General features: G+C 37.9%; 1 protein-coding gene across 28 annotated transcripts in view; it reads left to right on the top strand.

Moving 5' to 3' along the window:
- Svil (supervillin) overlaps positions 1 to 17924 on the top strand; it is a 225470-nt gene that overhangs the window by 129905 nt on the left and 77641 nt on the right. For all 28 annotated transcript variants that reach the window (XM_048809128.1, XM_048809125.1, XM_048809127.1 and 25 more), the window contains 4 exons: positions 2565 to 2656; positions 10369 to 10423; positions 10529 to 10680; positions 13281 to 13986. In XM_048809128.1, the coding sequence (XP_048665085.1) occupies positions 10416 to 10423; positions 10529 to 10680; positions 13281 to 13986 (866 nt within the window). In that variant the 5' untranslated portion in view covers positions 2565 to 2656; positions 10369 to 10415. The remainder of the gene's footprint in view (positions 1 to 2564; positions 2657 to 10368; positions 10424 to 10528; positions 10681 to 13280; positions 13987 to 17924) is intronic.

Below are 17924 nucleotides of genomic sequence, written 5' to 3'. Positions count from 1 at the left end.
AGGGAAGGGGAAAGGAGGGGAGGGGAGGGGGGAAGGAAGGAAAGAAGGAAGATATAACTGATGTTGCTGAATATATGTGCCTCTAATGATTCTCAATAATTGTGATTTTTGTCCCTGGTTATCACATCAACAGTGTATAAATTATATAGATACTTTATGGAAAATTATAGTATATAGCTAAAGTATTTGATAGCAGTCATTCATTCATTTAATAGATATTTACTGATCTTTTTAAGACTAGGGATATAGCTCAGTGGTAGAGCATGTGCATAGCATGAGGCCCTGGGTTTGATCCTCAGCACCACACACACACACACACACACACACAAAGCCTATCAAAATATTTAAATTAGCAACTAAATACTCAATTAAAATGGTATGCTACTTCTTAAGTAGGGTACATTTCTGCAGTTATTTAACTTTTTTAGGAGTATACTAAATCACACACCTGCATATAACACTGAAAATAATCTCACTACCTTACAATTCACTGTTTAGACATTGGAGTTATTTTTTTTTTCCCCCAGTACTGGGGATTCTGCCCAGGTCCTTGCATGTGCTAGGCTATCACTCTACCACTGAGCTAGCCCTTGTAAAATTTTATTTTGAGACAGGGTATCTTACTAAGTTGCTCAGGCTGGCCTGAAACTTGCAATCTTCCTGCCTTAGCCTCCTGAGTAGAGCTGGGATTACAGGTGTCTTGCCACTATACCAGCTCATTGGTATTAATTCTGATTAGGCAGATTGTCTTTAAGCTAATCTAGTGCATGGTTTATAAAGTTTAATTATTTTCAATATTTTATTAAATATGTGAGTCCATGATAAATTTTTGAATATAAGTTTTCTGCATTTACATGCGGTAAACTTCTGATGGATTTGGTTCTACAAAGGTTTGATGGTGCACCATGCATTAAAATGTGCAGAAATTCCTTCCAATTTAATTTGTACATAGGGTATAGATTGTTCATGTGCCCCTCATAGACAGTATGCCCAGCAACTTACTCAGAATCTTCTTAGGGCTATATGGAAATGTACCCCTATAGAGACAAATAGGAAGAGGTACAGGGTATTAGACAGTTTCACATTACTACAACAAAATACCTGCCACAGGCTACTTATGAAGTAAAGAGATTTATTTGGCTCATAGTTCTAGAGATGCAAGTCTAAGATTGGGCAGCTCTCTCTGATGAAGGTGGCACAACATGGCAAGAGCATATATCAGAACAAGTAATTACGTCTCATGACAAGAAGAGCCTGAGAAGAAAAAACCAGGATCACACAACCCTCTTTCAGAGGATCCCCAATGACCTAAGGACTTCTCACTAAGTCCTTCCTCCCAATAGTGCTACCCAGGGAACCAAAGCTTTACACTGGATCTTTGAGGGGCACCTATTTAAACCATAGCAATGGGGAAGGTCACTTCACCCTGAGTGTATTTTCAGGACTATTATTCACTTCTGTGGGGGTAATTGATGTTGAAGAATGGCAGTGTCTTGTTTTCTGGGTTTTTTTTTCTTTTTGAGGCAGCAGCACCATCTGCCTTACTAGACCCCAGGCACATTTCCATCCAAGACCCTGAGGTGTAGCCAGCAGTCTCGGGCAGCTGCACATCTACAGTACTGGAGCAGGAGCTAGATTTGAATCTCGTCTCTCCTTATCAAATCTGTGTCCTTAGACACATTATGTAAACTAAAGATGAAATCCTTCTAGGGGTGTTCTGGAACCAGCTGGTACTGCACTCACTTGTGTGTGTCTTGCTCCTAACTTTAAGCCAAGTGGGTCCTGTGGGTAGCCCAAATTAGCCATGGTATAGATACTGACACCACTAGCAACTGATGCAAAGCAGTGCTCATTGCATGACCTCTTGGGTGAGCACACACCTCATAGGACCCAGTGGATACCATTAAGATGACACCTGGATATGCTTATCACAGGGAAAAGTGCATGGTGAGTGCTCAATCCCTCTATAAGTCTCCCCTTTTATTCTAAGACTATCTTTATGGGCCTCTCATACCTTTTGATTGTGCTTTGGTTTCTTGATTGTTTGAAGGCCTGTGTGACTTTAATAAAATTTTAACAGTGGAAGACAGTATATAGATCACTTCAAGTTGCTAATTTTCTGAGGAAGAAATTGTAGCACAGAATTGTAGAAATTGAGAGGCTGAGCAATTAATCCAAGTATACACAGATGGGGTGTAGAATATCATTGATCAGAACAAAGGAATATGACTCCAAGAGCCTGCAACATTTTCACCACCTTACACAAGTGCTGTTCCTACTTGCACAAGAAAATCATAATATTAACATGAGCATTAATAGGGCCAGGGATATAGTTCAATGGTAGAGCACATACCTAGCATGCGTGAGGCTGGTTTCAATCCCCAGCATTGAAAAAAAAAAAAGTACAAATTTTAAAAGTTTACTAAAACGCCCTCCAAAAGAAAACATTTTTTACTATGTGTTGACAATAGCGTGATTCTTTATGTTCTGCATTTTTTTCACATAATGACCTATATATTGATTTAAATGGTCTTTCAACACTTTATTAATGGAATGACTTTTAGTTTTCAGAAAGAGTTCTCATTTGACAATAAAGAAAAACTCACTTCCCGCAAAAGTAGATTCGATGATGAAATTTTAACTACACTTCCTAAAGGTAAGACTTTTTCTAAATGGCTAGCCAATATCTGGGCACCCAAGGATAGCATTATCTAAGTCTTTGGAGGGATTCTCTCACTTCTCATCTCATCCAAGAATGAGCTTCAAGTCCTGTGCCTTCTTCAAATTCTCACATTTCTAGCCTTAGGCATCCTCAAGATTTTACTGGAGGCTTCAGGAGGAGGGGGAGAGTCAACTTTCCCTCTTTTCACTCCTTACTTTAACCTTCTCCAAGTGCTGTACATCCCCCTTGCCCCCATTCATGTCCATCCACTTACTCCCTCTGGGCTCTTCTCCCCTTGCCCTTGGCTTCTTCCCTTTACACTCAATATCTTAGAGCTCCCTACTGTGCGATCAACAGCTGGTGCATACGGTATCATAATTCTTCTTCCCCTAAGTCATTACTTACACATAGTGGGTGAAGTTTCCATTGTAAAAGGTGCACAATCTGTAAAAATGTATATAACCTACTCTAGGCTGACCCCCTCTAGTTTTGTCTCTGACATGATGTAAGCATTGCTTGATCTGTTTGTCACCAACTGCAACACAAGTACAATGATCATTTAGTAATAGCTCACAAAATGTCCTCATCCCTAGTTAACTACAATTAAACCAGGTTGGATGGAAGGGCAGATTTTTTTCTCTACTCTGAAAGGGGGGGGGCGGGAATCAAGACCCAAATAAATTAGATCAAAAGAAATATTCTTTTAATAGGAACTAAATCCAGTTTAAAAGGTACACTGACAAATTGGAATATATCCTGAGGAATGGAGTGGTTGATTTGCCTAGACTCCATGGATTTCACCTGGTGAAGAAAACTTAAATAGGGACACGTTGCTATTGTCAAATACTAACAAAGCTGTCGACTGAAATATAGGCTTATTCTATGTTTGCCCCAGGGGCCAAGAAATAGGACTAATGTGCAGAATTAAAAGGAGGTAGATAAGATTTCACATGAAAAAAGAAAACTGCAATAGCTCATGGTACAGTAGTCCCCCTTTATCTGTATGTGATACTTTCCAAGAGCCCCAGTGGATGCCTGAGGCTGCAGATAGCACCAAGCCCTATATATGTGTACTTTGTTCTTTCCTATACACACACGTATGATAGTTTAATTTATAAATTAGGCACAGTAAGGGATTAACAGTAATAACTGCTAATAAAATAGGACAATTATAATTATAATTATAACCAGATACTGTACTAAAACTTTTGAGAGTTTCCATCTCTCTCTTCAAAGAGCCAAGACAAATACTAATATTTTCAGACTGCAGTCAACCACAGTAACTGAAACTACAGAAGGTGATACTGCAGATAATGGGGGAACTGCTATACCCAGAAAGGAAATGAGCCACATTGTGACCTCATAAGCTCTCTATAAGGACCAAGCATGTGGTCATGTGTTTAGGGTCGGGCAGATGCTGTGGAGGGTTCTATGTGGATGGGATGTGGACCAGGTGCAAAATGAAATGGACCTTCCAATTTTTAGAATTCCTTGTGAAAGACAAAGAAACCCAATTTAATCCGAGTCAAATTAAATGTTTAAAATCTGTGAATATGATCAAAACAAAGTAGAAGAATGAACAGATTGATTTTGGCAATGGCTGAGAAAAGTAGACTGATTAGGCACAGTTTTATATAACAAAAGTTGTTTCCATGAGGAGAAAGGGTCCCTCTTCTCCCTTATCTACCCAAGTTCCCTTTTTTGATAAATGGCACCATAGATAATACCACCACCATAAAAACTAGGAACGGTTTGAGATGCCAGGTTCCTTAAAACTCATCATATTATAACTTCATATATAACAAAAACTTTAAAGACATGTTTATTAACATTTTATTATGGAATGTATCTTAATTGATTATAAAAATATAATTTTCACAAACCAAAGATGATGACTTTATATATTAACACAATTTTTATTTCTAAACTAATGAGGCTGTAAATCTTCAAAGTGTGTTTAAAAGTGCCCATGCCCCTCTTCCCCTGAATTTTGTCTTAGTTCCCCATGGTCTTATTTCCACATAGTCTTTGCTATCTGTGACTTGGGGCAGGCACGTTTGGAAAGACCCAGGTATTACCAGCCATCTCTCTGTTTCTCTGTCTTAAATTTGTTAGTGATTTTGTCTATTGGCTTTTAGCAATATAATGTTAAAAATGGAACTGATTAAATTTTGTTTCAGAGACAAAGAGTTTTATGTCTGTTTATAAGTTTGCAGAAGTTTCTTTCTGTTCATTGAGTGAGGGATTCTTGCTCATATGAAACTGGGTCTCAAAATGGTGGTTTCTTTTTCTCTTAGGGACTTTCCTTAACTGTGTATCGCAAAAGAGAAATCAAAGAATTAAAAATCTTTACCTATGTAAAGGTTATATTGTTAACATAGATTTTCCATTTTGGAATTATGGGATGGACCAAATGCATTACTCTTTAACAGCTTTATTAACATATAATGCACATACCATAGAATTTGTCAATTTAATGCATAGAATTTACTGGCTTTTAGTAGTTTCACAGAGGTGTAGGTCCATCTCCACAGTCAATTTTAGAACATTTTCATTATTTCAAAAAGGAAACCCTATACCTTTCAGCTGTCACTCCTTCCCCTCATTCCTCTTGATTGCTAATTACTTATTTTACAAGCTGCTTGTCTTTATATTAGTGGCTGCCTTCCAACTGTGAAAATTAAAGTGTGTTACTCCTATGGGAAGATGGATCAGTGTTCAGAATGTGGCCGGTCTGGCCTGAGCTCCCAGGCTGTCAAGTGACAGAGGAGAGAGAAGTAGAGAAGTGTGCTTGGCACTATCCTACCACTTGTATTTCTTTGGAATATTCTATGGTTCTCAGGTGTGTAGAACCAAATTCAACAATGTCTTTGCCAGAGATTTTCTGTTTCTCAGAGCTAGTAGAAGAAATTATATTTCCCAAGAAAATCACCCAGAAGACTAAAATATTCTAAGTATTGGTGTTATATATTCTCATTACAAAGAATATTTGATAGATACCCTTATAGAATATTATGGCCCCACTGTCAACTTTCCTTAATTGGCCTTACCTGAAAACTGAACAACCAGCTCCTCCAACCAATAACTTCAAAATGAACTCATAGACTCCATATTGTCATAGAAGTACCACTCTAAATTATTCAGATGGGTAGAGACCAAGGTGGCAGGTGTAAATGGAAAAAAATCCTATGCACGAAAACTATTTGAAAGCAAAATAGAACATTTCTCTACAAAGGAAATTTGACCATCTATTCGTGTTTGTATCTGTATTGCTTGATGTATTTAGTGTTACTAAATCTGAACCAGTTTTGAATTGTAATTATGACACAGCACACAGTCGATTAAATTAGGGCTATTAGAATCTAATTTTTAAAAATATCCCTATTGTTGATGGGCCCCTGGTGCATGCCTATAATCCTAGTGACCCAGGAGGCTGAGGTAGGAGAATCATAAGTTCAAGACCAGCCTGGGCAACTTAGAGAGACCCTGTCTGAAAATATAAATAAATAAATAAATAAATAAATAAATAAATAAATGAATGAATGAATGAATGAATGAATGGACTGGAGAGGTAGCTCAGTAGTAGAACTCCCCTGGGTTCAATCCTTAATACTACCAGAAAACACACACACACATGTGCACCCACACACACGTATACTATATACATTTTTCCTATTGAGATACACACACACACACACACACCCCTATAAGACTATTGCTTAATTTTAGGAAATATATATGGAAGAATTTACAGATAAAGAGGCATCATGCTGCAACTTACTCAAATATTCTGAAAAAATATTATGTGAAATTATATAAAAATTTTAAAAGGAAAGAAACCTTCAAGATTATCAGAAGATAATTTCAGTAGAGCTGTAAATGGTCTCTATATGTGAAACAATGGAGTTACAATATAGATTTCCACAGCAGGGCTAACTTCAGTCCATGACTTTTAGTATTATTATCTCTTTTACAATTCTCCAAAATAATAAACCTGTACAGAAATTCAACCAGAGGGCCTAATGAGGACCATAAGAGCTTATGTAAAATTTGGGATAAAAAAAAAAGTGCACACACATCAGCAATCCATATAAAATGTCATTCTTTCTTTTACAACTAAGGTGGTTTCCCATAAGATATATAAAAGTAGTTGTATTACACATTTGTTTTACTAATTTTACTTTTAAATTATGGACTTGGAGAAAAGAAGCCAAACTCAAATACTTTTTTTTCTTGTGCATAATTTCTTTTACATGATTTTTGTCTTGCACATAATTTCTTTCTTATAATCTCATGTCTATAGGAATGAGACAAATCTTACTTACTTATTTGTTAGAAAAAATAGACTGAGAAGTAATTATCTGTTTACTGAAGGGTTCCCCCCCCCCCAAAATACTCACTATTGATTTCAACTAAGAATTGATAAGTTCACCAATACATTTAAAGTCTATTTTAACTTATGGCCACATTTCATTGCTCAGTAAAATGATCAGATAAGACTGCAAGGTATTGTTTCAAGACCCACTATGTTCATGGGTGGATACTAGCTTCTGGGAGCAATAGTTTTGAGTTTGAGTCTGTGTGTGATGGAGAAGAACACAGTAATGGGCAGTCGGATTTGTCTTGGATAATCTATGGCATTGGAGTCTGGGGATCAGGCTGCCGATCTGAAATTTTTGTACTAGGATCAATGGGTCTCAATCCAAGACAGTTCCAACAGGGCTTTGAAAACATGGGCATTTTGACTTCAGATAACTTAGCATTTAATAGGAGAGAACCAGGGATATTCAACATACCGTAGTGCAGGGCTTACATTTCTTACATAAAAGGCCATCAGCACCCTCACAGTGATCTATATATTCCGGAGCCAGTCTTCTGAGTCTGTGACCCTAATGGCATACATCTGTGCATCTGTTAAATGCTACTCTAAGACTTTCCTTCTGTTGCCCAGAAGTCAGTGGCTACCAGATGGTAATGTTTCCTTCTGAACTGGTCAAACTGTTCTGTCCAGAAAGGGGCACAGAGGTCCCTGGAGGACAACGTGATCCACCCCATCCTTCTCTTTGCTGTCACTGCTCCAGTCTGAGGTTCAGCTTCTGTGATGACCAATCCTTTTGACTGTTGCCTGCCCCCTCTTTATCTTATCAGTCCTTATTGAAAGAGGGTGTTAATGTTACTGTACCCAAGTCCTTCTGCTCACCGCGCAAAAGCCAAACTCAGGAGAAGAGAGTTGGTAGTGTGGAAATCAGATTTATTCAAGGACTATCCTTGAGAAGATGGACAGGGCTGTTGTCCTCAAAGCACCATCTTGGGGAACTCAAGTACACAAAAGGGATTTTATGAGGAGGGAAAGGAAGTACATAGGACTGTGGAAAGTAAGGCCACATGCTGAGCAAGGTCTTCATTATTCAAGACACCCATCTCCTTTTCTCCTCCTTTGGCTGGTAATCTCAGTAGGCCTTGATTTCCTAGGGCTAGTTATGAACACGTTATTTTTTCCACAATTTAACAGCACAACATTGTATTAGTCAAGAATTAAAAAGGGTGTGACACATCTGATATTTTCTAAAGGTCACTGGATGTTCTGGATTCTATAAATCTTAATATCTTAATTTCTTTAGAATTTAGAAAGATGGGCATAGGGATGGGAAACAAAAGTAATTCTTTGAAAGACAGAGTGGCAAAGGAGCAGCCACTCTCTTACTATAATGGCACTAGAAAAAGTAGAGCTTTGTGAGTGAGAGGATAGCCTGTTCTCCCACTGAGTTGATCTTCCTGCTGGAATATGGAAATGAAAATAGCAGTAGCAACTTGTTGTTCAACTTTTTCACGTACTGTAGAGATCTTTTTTTTTAAGATAATTTCTACAGAAAATTTTAAAATAAGCCTTATTGAAATGATAGTGATTTTCAGTAGTTTCTAATTAGAAAAACAATATATATATGTCTTAACTTTTTCCAGTGGCAGTTATATGACACTGTTTTTGTTTATGTTTTTTTTATCTTATCCAGTTGAAATAATTTGGGGATAGAAAAGATAAGTTTCATTATACTTCAGGACCCCAGTAATACACTACTATATGTCTCGGTTGTGATTTTGAGGCATGGATTTAAGACGCCTCTTTCAGGAACCCTGGAATTTGGTTTCAATAAACTCTTGAGCAGTCTCATCAAAAACACAGCCCCATTCTCTTCTTGGGGTTTAAATAATTAATTAAAACTCTCTGGTAAATATTTTCAAAATATGTACTATCGGCATTAAAGTTTTATCACCATAATCTCATCAGAGCTAATTTGTTAATTGGGAAGCTTTTATTGGCTTCCTTATGCAAGGCAGGAGGCAGGATGCACCCTGATCATTATGCCCTTGTCTTCTAAATAAGAACATAATTAACATTACAGAGCAAGTTCACCTCAGCCTTCATCTACTCTGATTCTTGCGGAAGCCAATAGAGAGATTTCAAAGTCAGAGAGAGAGAGAAAGAGAGACAGACTTTATTTTGAAGCCAAATGCTAGTTTTAGGTGGCAGTCCTTTAAAAGTAATAAATTCCCAAACACAAAAGGCATTATAAAAGTCACATATATATTTGTGTGGTTTTAGACTCATTCCTAAAACTGACTGCTTTAAATAAGAATCAGAAATTAAAGCAGTTGAAAATTAAATTCCATGTATTCATATTCCGCCCTCTGAGTTTCTCCTGTGACTCAGACTTTTAGCACTGTCATTGGCTGCAGGCTATCCAGCCACCCTGTCCCTCTGCCTTTCTTTCTCTCCCACCCTTTCCTGAGTCTTCAATAAGAGCCACTCAGATGAACCCTTATGAATTGAAGGAGGAGAGAATAAAGACCTTTATTTTCTACCAACTTGGGCCATTTCTCCAAAGAAACAATTGTCTGGGATCTGAGGTCAGTCATATTCCTGTAGTTGGTGTCACATGAGAACCTCCCAGCCTCAGCAAAACATTTTTTGTTCATCCAGCGCTGCCAGAAAAATTGGGTAATCATTTTATCCATCATCCACCTAAATTATAGCTGGAAACAAACACTGGCATTTCCTTCCAGTAAAAGCCTGTAAGGGGAGATGTAGGTCCTGCATTGACCTGAACTGTATTTAGTCTGGGTATACCGCGTTAGGTAACACAATCATGTAGTTAAGATATTTACAGATTGAATAATAAGGTGAAATAGGAGTGACTATGAATTGGTGACTGTAGCTTTCTAATGGCCCTCCGGCTCTTCGGAGCACTAGTCTTCACTTTTGTAAAAGTTTTCCAGACTATAAGCTGAAAATACATTATTAAGTTATACCAAAGTTAGTAAGAGATATTTGGATTTCTGCTAAAAACACCTTAGTAGAGAGATCTTGCAAGTGAGGCCTCCTTTGACTCCCCTGGGTGATAGAGAACATTTTTAGCCTGGATTAGTTTATTTCTTAGCCTAGGATATGTGTGTATGGTGGGTGGAGGGTTGGGATTGTAATATGGCTGTGTGTACATGCTTATTCATTTGGCATCTGCCTGCCCTACTAGAAAACAAACTCCAAGAAAGTAGGAACTTGGTCAGTGTCATGTATCTCTGCTGCATGGGAGCCAAGAACAGAAATTTGAGTTGAATAAGCATATATTGAATGAATGAATGAATGAATGAAATGAATGCTTGACCACTAACTACTGTACTTTCTTTTTGCTCCTTTGGCTTTGTTTTAGTTGCAGAATTAAGAAAACTCTTTGAACCAAAGAAAGAACTTACAGAAATGAAAAGGTAAGATAAGTAGAAGAGTGTGGCAGTGTGACAAAGCAGTATTCGATTGTCCCTGAGCACTGATTTTTGGGGGCTCACTAAGACTTTTTTTGGTGTATTGCACAGAAAAGAGAGAATTGCAAGGCGCCTGGAAGGGATTGAAAATGAAACCCAGCCCATCCTCTTGCAGAGCTGCACAGGATTAGTGACTCATCGCCTGCTGGAGGAAGACACGCCCAGATACATGAGAGCCACAGACCCTGCCAGCCCCCACACTGGTGAGCATGCGTGACCATCATCAGGCAGGCTGCTCAGCATGTTACCCATCGCCTTTTTAATCTACTGGTATTGGAGAGATATTCAACAAAAGTGAATTGTGTGCATATACTCTTTATTAAATGTGTTTATTAAAAACAGCCAGAGCAATCATCATGCATGTGGTCCTCTGGTGTCACAGCAGTAAAAAATGGCTCCCCTTAGCACATTGCGGGGGAACTGTTGACCAGCCATTCCCCCCCAGGACTGGGACTCCTCAAAGGAGTGCTCAGCACAGGATCTGCAGTCAGAAGCACTTAGGAAATGTTTGGTAAAGGAATGAATGAGATAGGTGCCTTATAGTTCTCACAGTAGGTTTGAACTAGATGCCCAGGTTCCCAGCAAAAGAGGCAACTGCTTTCAGCAGGGAGAGTTGAAGGCAGAGCTGGACCTTGAATGATGAGGAAACTTACTCTAAGTGTTTATGCAACAAAGCATTCTTTTAAAATTGTTTTGGAGTATGTAAATGTACTGCATGTTGATTTCATACTAAGCAGCATGTCAAACATGACGTCTTCTCCTTGGTTATGCAGAGTCACTGCTATGGACATCAGCTTGACCTCAGGAGAAAGCAATGCTCTCGGGGCTGATGTCCCCACCCCCAGTCCCTGGCTTTGAGGCCTGCGTTGCTACTTTTTATAGCCAGTGTCTTCTGGTTTCTCCCTCAGAGAGGAATGTTGATCTCACATCGTAATGTTACCAGTTTGCTTGTCTATGGTTTCTGATTTTCTATAGCAAGAAAACTATAGAGAACTAAGTTTTTTTTTAAATGCCATAACATGAAGAATCAATAATAGACAGATCAGAATACCAAAATTTATAGCCAGAAGCAAATCCTAGTATATATAAAATATTCAACCATGCAGCATATAAGCATATTTAAGCATCACATATTAGTGAGGAAAGAATTACTTCATAAAATAGTATTGGGGAAATGAGCTCACCAAGAGGGGAGAAAAAGGGGGCATATTCCTCTTTCTGCTTCAGTCCAAACCCCAAAATAAGATTCAGTTACTCATGTGATTGTTTTAAACAAAATAATTTGAAACATGAAAACATGGTCAAATATTTAATTCAAGTGGAATAGAAAGTGACATTTGAAGCACAGAAACAATTGAAGATAGTGGTTATCACAAATGATAGTAGTAGTAGCAGTATGTAGTCACTTGACCTGACTACTTAAGGAATAACATCTTCACTTCAAAGAAAATCTTACTCACGTACACTAGAAACAAAACTAAACCTGGGGAGTGCAGGACTGGGTTTCTGTGTGACCTTCACACCCTTTACCCCAGCTCTCAGACTTGTTCAGCAGCCCAGGTAATTTTGGAAATATTCCTGAAGAAGACACAGGGCTAGTACTCCTATAAAAATTTACATGAACCAATGAAAATGACACTGTCAGTATTGTATAGGGCAATAAGACTGGGCAGGCATTCCCTAGAAGGAGAAGAGAATATAAATGTAAACGAATATAAAGAGAATATAAATGGTTAATAAACAGATGAGAAAATGCATATATTCTTTTTTTGATCAAATGCAATTTTTTTAAACAATGAGCACTCATTTCTAAGGAAGCATGTATTGCAGATATAAGTTTCAGTTGCTGCACACTTATAGAAATTTAACAGTCTAGCATGTTTCTCAAAATGATGTACCCTTTGATAAAGCAATTCTACTATTATACATTGTTCTGCTGTGATAATTATCAGAAAATCAGGCTGATTAAAAGTTAGAAACATATGCCCAGAAATATGGTAAGGGTTAAACAGACTATGGAATGCCTGTTGGATAGAATATTATAAGGCTTAAAAAGTGTTCTTTAAAATAAGATTTGCAAATGTAAGAAAATATTATTTATAAGGCATTAATAACATTAAGTGTTTCATAGAGAAAAAAGAAATGAGCTATATAAAAGACTAGAGGAATACATAAAAATGTCAAGTTGTGAGTATATTAGTACATAGTGTGATTATTGGTGATTTGGGCTTTTGCCTTTATGTGTTTTCTTGTTAGACATTTTCCACACCATACATGTGTGCTACAGTTGGAAAAAGCCACTTCTGTAAATATACATATATCATATATGTTACATATTGTTAGGTTGTATATAGAGAGAGACAGGCCATATTATTGTGTTTACTCTCAGATCCTGTGAAACCACAACACATCACTTGTCAAATTACAGCAGTTATCATATGTGCTGTACTTTCTAGAAGACTCTAAAATTGTCCTTTGGCTTCACGTGTGAAGTATTAATTTAAAAAAAAAAAAGGAAAAGAATTAAGGGAAAATAAGCACTGAGCAAGGACTGAGGAGCCCTGGGGAGTGCAGGACTGGGTTTCTGGGTGACCTTCACACATTTTACCCCAGGTCTCAGACTTGTTCAGCAGCCCAGGTGAATCATTTTAGGTCTGTAGACCTACGTAAGAAATCAGTTCCTCACAGCACAAACACTACAGTGCATATTATGGGCAGCATAGAATGTCTTTGTGTGTGTAAATATTGTAACTATAAGTTTTTCCTGGAACCTGTATGTATTATGCATGTGGTCTTCTCATAGGTCGATCAAACGAAGAGGAAGAAACATCTAAATCTTCTTTAGAAAAGCAAATTCAATCCAAATATTGCACAGAAACCCCAGGGGTCCATGGCGATCCACCATATGGTTCAAGTACCATGGACACCCACGGTCTCGAGTCCAAAGCTGAAAGAATTGCAAGGTACAAAGCAGAAAGGAGACGTCAGCTGGCAGAAAAATATGGGCTGACTCTGGATCCTGATGCAGACTCTGAATATTCATCTCGGTATACCAAGTCTAGGAAGGACCCTGATGCTGTTGAGAAACGGGGAGGAAAATGTGAGAAGCAAGAAAAGCCAAGCAAAGATTTGAGTTCTCCATACTCCAGGACTGAGACCATGGGGCTCAGGACCTGTGCAGTGGAATCCAGGGACTATGCCCTCCACAGAAGTGAGGTTTCTGATAAGGAGGTGCTGCTAAATATAGAAAACCAAAGAGGATGTCAAGAGCTGAGTGCCACCCGGCAGTCTCAAGACCTGTCCCCAACAGTTGAGAGTTCCTCATCCTTCTCGTTCTCTGGGCGAGACTCCTCCTTCGCTGGGCGAGACTCCTGCTTTGCTGGGCGAGACTCCTCCTTCACTGAAGTGCCAAGGTCCCCAAAGCAAATGTCCTGCTCCTCTCTTCAGCAACCTGCCTCCCTGAGCCACTCCAGTGGTGACCAGACACTGACCCCAGAGGCTCGGTCCAGGTAAGCACACAGCCCAGCACTAACCATCCCGAATCCAGGAAAACACCTGTACCCTCTTTCTCTGCCTTGCTGTGTGGTAGAGTTTGCATATTCTTGGCATTCTATTCAGGTCTCCACTTATTGGAGCAATAATATTTTTTTTTTGTAATTTCCACAATATCAAAATAAGTTCGACTAGCAAAGCCCAGGACCTGTAATCCTAGCAGCTTAGGAGGCTGAGGCAGGAGGATGGCAATTTCAAAGCCAGCCTCAGTAACTTAGACCCTTGCAATTCAGTGAAACCCTGTCTCTAAATAAAATATTTTAAAGGGTTGGGGATGTGGCTCAGTGGTTAAGCACCCCTGGGTTCAATTCCCAGTACCAAAAAAATAGAAAGGGTTGGGGATGTAGCTCAGTGGTTAAGCACCCCTAGTTCAATCCTTGGTCCCCAAAATAGTTCTACTAAAGCAAAAAGGCTCGTACCTTTTTGTATGTATGATTTTTATGTTCTTTTTGAAAATAACAAACTTTTAGGTGTCTCTAAACTTTCATGGAAGTCTCCCTTCAGGACTCTTCTTTTTCTTACCTGCTTTTCATAATTTATCTTTTTGTTTTTCTGTAGTTATGCTTAAGACTTAGGGCTTTTCACAGTTGATTTTGTCTGATGTTTAGAATCACAGCAGAAGGAGCAAGACCCACTAGTGGGAGTCTCTCAATTTAGGGTGCAGAATGTCTGTAGTGTACACTGCATGTCACTATGTAAGTGTGTCAATACACTAAGGCACAGTTGTGTATAAGGACACATCATTAAAAAGGACAGACATTAAGAGAAACCATTGTGGAAAAGGACCTACCAAAAATAACAGCTCCTATGGGGGAAAACTGGGAGAGAGGTTAAATCAGAAAGTCAAATGCCAGGAGAGCCTATGTGTTTGCCTCTAAATTTAAACTGAAAAAGCATGGTGATCATATTTAAAGCACAGTTTACTAAGATATCCTCTTTAAGGGTTTAGAGTCATAGTCTAGGTAGATTCCTAAGTCTGTTTTCACTTCAAACAAGCAGTACTTTCACAGGTAGATTGAGGAAGAATGAGAAGCTACAGTGAAGCAAATTTATTCTATGAAAAATATGTATATGTGTGTGTTAGAAAAGCGTGTGTGTGTGTGTGTGTGTGTGTTGGAAAATACTCTTGTGTGATTCACCTTGGGACAGAGTGATGAACAACACCTGGTCTCTTTTTTAAGTAGCAGTAATATGCCTGAAGCAGATCATTTTAGTTATTGAAGTTTATTAAGCCAAAGATCTGTCCTTACTTACTTGATCATCTGGACTGACATATTTGGAGATGTCAGTTTCTAAGATAAATAAATACTGTTCATCCCAAGAATGTATTTTTGAGGACCTTTGTTCAGACTTGGGACTTAATTCCTTGAAACTGAGAGACTGTGATCTGTTCTCTCACATTTTGAAAGGGGAGATATTTTGTTTGGTAAATTAACACTTCACCATAGAAACAGTGTTCTTAGCTTTGTCACTCTCTGTCAAAGGTAATCCTTTTTGTGTTTTGTAGGTAGGACAAAGAAGCCTAATAGATTCCAATTTAGGAAAAAATATTGAAGATATACAATTATGTTACCTAAACAGTGGACAGGGTGGGGGACAATTGGGAGTTAGCCCAGCACTAGAGCACATGCTTAGTAGGCATTCAGTCCCTGGCACCCAAAAAAGAAAAATCTAATTTCAAATTGTCATACAATGACTGCTGTTTCAAGTTGTTTTCAAGGTATCTAGGTTAGTCACCTAGATGAGCTGGGGTAATAGTAATAGGTAATATAATAGGTTCTCAGTGGGCTAGGGACTTAGCTCAGTAGTAGAGCACCTGTCTAGCATTCATAAGGCCCTAAAAAAGAATTGAAAACATGATCAGTAAGATTTTGAATAATTTGTGATCATAATTAAAACTTTGTTGAACATTCCAAGTAAAAGATAGGATATTTTATATACTTGATAGTTTGTGGATTAAAATCTCTACCTGCCCCTCACCCCCAACCCAACCCTACCCTCTGAGACCTCACCCCTCTGTGCTAGGGATGGAACCCAGGTCCTCACATGCTAGGCAAGTGCCTTACCAGTGAGCCACATGCTCAGCCCCATGTTAAAATCTTAATATGCAAAGATGTGAAAAACTGAAAGTCTTTAGTCATAGGAAAGAGTTTGTTTTCCTGCTGAGCCCTGTAACAACAAGAGCCACTTCTTTAAAGGTTATTTGAAGAGCCATATTACCACAGAGTCTTCATAAGCCCAGTCTTAGCTTCACTTTCATAATGAAAAGCTAGAAAGAATCACTTTATAAAAGAATTCCAGTACAGGCATTTGCTTTTTATTTTTTTAAGCCATTCAAAGTGTACAATCTTATGATTCACAGGCAAAGAAACACAAACTCATTCATCATATATATGAGAAAAACACCTGAGATCCATTTATGTAAATAAGAAGAGAGATGGAAAATAATGTGTGAAGAATATGATATTTTTAAAAATTAAAGTTTACTTTTTAATGACTGTAGTTATCCAGTTTGTAAAGGTGCATTTGAAATGGATTAATATTCTGCTTAGATGTCCTTTATCTAGAACTATGAAATTCAAGCTTCAGAAAGTCATTCTTGTCTGATTTCTATTTGGGAGGAAGCAAGATAAACAAAAAAATACTTTCTAACCTAAAACACTAACAAAAGAAATCACATCCTGTGACCTGAATAACCAAAAAGGAAAATGATAATGTCATTTGATATGAAAATATGTAGCAAAAGTTTAAGAAGATTAAAAGCAAGAGAAAAAGTATCCACAAATAAAGTAACAATAACTGTAAGCTGGTTTTGTCTTGTTTTTGTGTTTGCCTGGCAGGGTTGGAACCTGGGGCTTTGTGCATACTAGGCTGGCACTCTACCGTTGAGCTACACCCCCAGCCCACAGTTTTTTTTTTTTTTTTTAAATATTTTTTCCCTTAGTTGTTGATAGATCTTTGTTTTATTTATTTATATGTGGTGCTGAAAATCGAACCCAGTGCCTCACCCATGCAAGGCAAGTACACTACCGCTGAGCCACAGTCCCAGCCCCCACAAGACAGTTTAATGTTTCATTTTTTTCATGGGTGTGTTCTATCCTGAAATGGAATATTTTTCTTTCTGCTTTACTCTCTCATCACTGAGCTCTGCCAACATTTTTGGCTGGTAAATCTTTGAATCAACACATTCCCATGTCATAATTTTGTGCTAAATAGCAGGAGATTGTTTCCTTTCATTAAGTATGAACACACTAGTCATGAATATACCATCCAAAGATTATCTACAGTGCCCTCGAAATTCAAATGTGAGCTCAAGTCTCTTGCTGAGAGCCCTTGTGTACACTCCCATTGGCACACGCCTGTGCCTGTGGATAGGAGAATCATTAGTCCGCATACTTCACTGTGCTGGGCTGTTTTTAAACATTGTAGGTTAAACACCAGTCTTTAGGGTAGTATTTGCCTAAGGCATGTATTTATTTTGGAATCATTTAGTATTCAGCTTATATGATAAAGAAGGTTTTAAAAGTTAATTAGTATATTGATGGATTGTTACAAGATCTTTAGCCCCAAAATCCTGTTAGTTGCCCAAGAATTCAGATGAACACTTTGTTCTGAAGAAAACTAAGAATATACACCCAGCCCATACTCCTCCAGTTCTTCCAAACCCTATATGGAATTTTAGATATTGTGTTTTATGGAGAGGTAGTGTCACTGAAATGAATCATTCTTTGTTAATTCATCCACAGTGAATTTTAGAATAATCCATAGGATTATTCACCATATATATATATGTATATATATTATATATTCAAAATATATATATATATATATATATATTATATATTCAATATATATATATATATATATATATATATATATATATATATATATATAT

Source organism: Marmota marmota, unplaced genomic scaffold (genome assembly GCF_001458135.2).
Source record: "Marmota marmota marmota unplaced genomic scaffold, marMar, whole genome shotgun sequence".
Classification (NCBI taxonomy): domain Eukaryota; kingdom Metazoa; phylum Chordata; class Mammalia; order Rodentia; family Sciuridae; genus Marmota; species Marmota marmota.
Note: the sequence above shows the minus strand (reverse complement) of the source record. Positions and strands in the feature narration are given on the sequence as shown.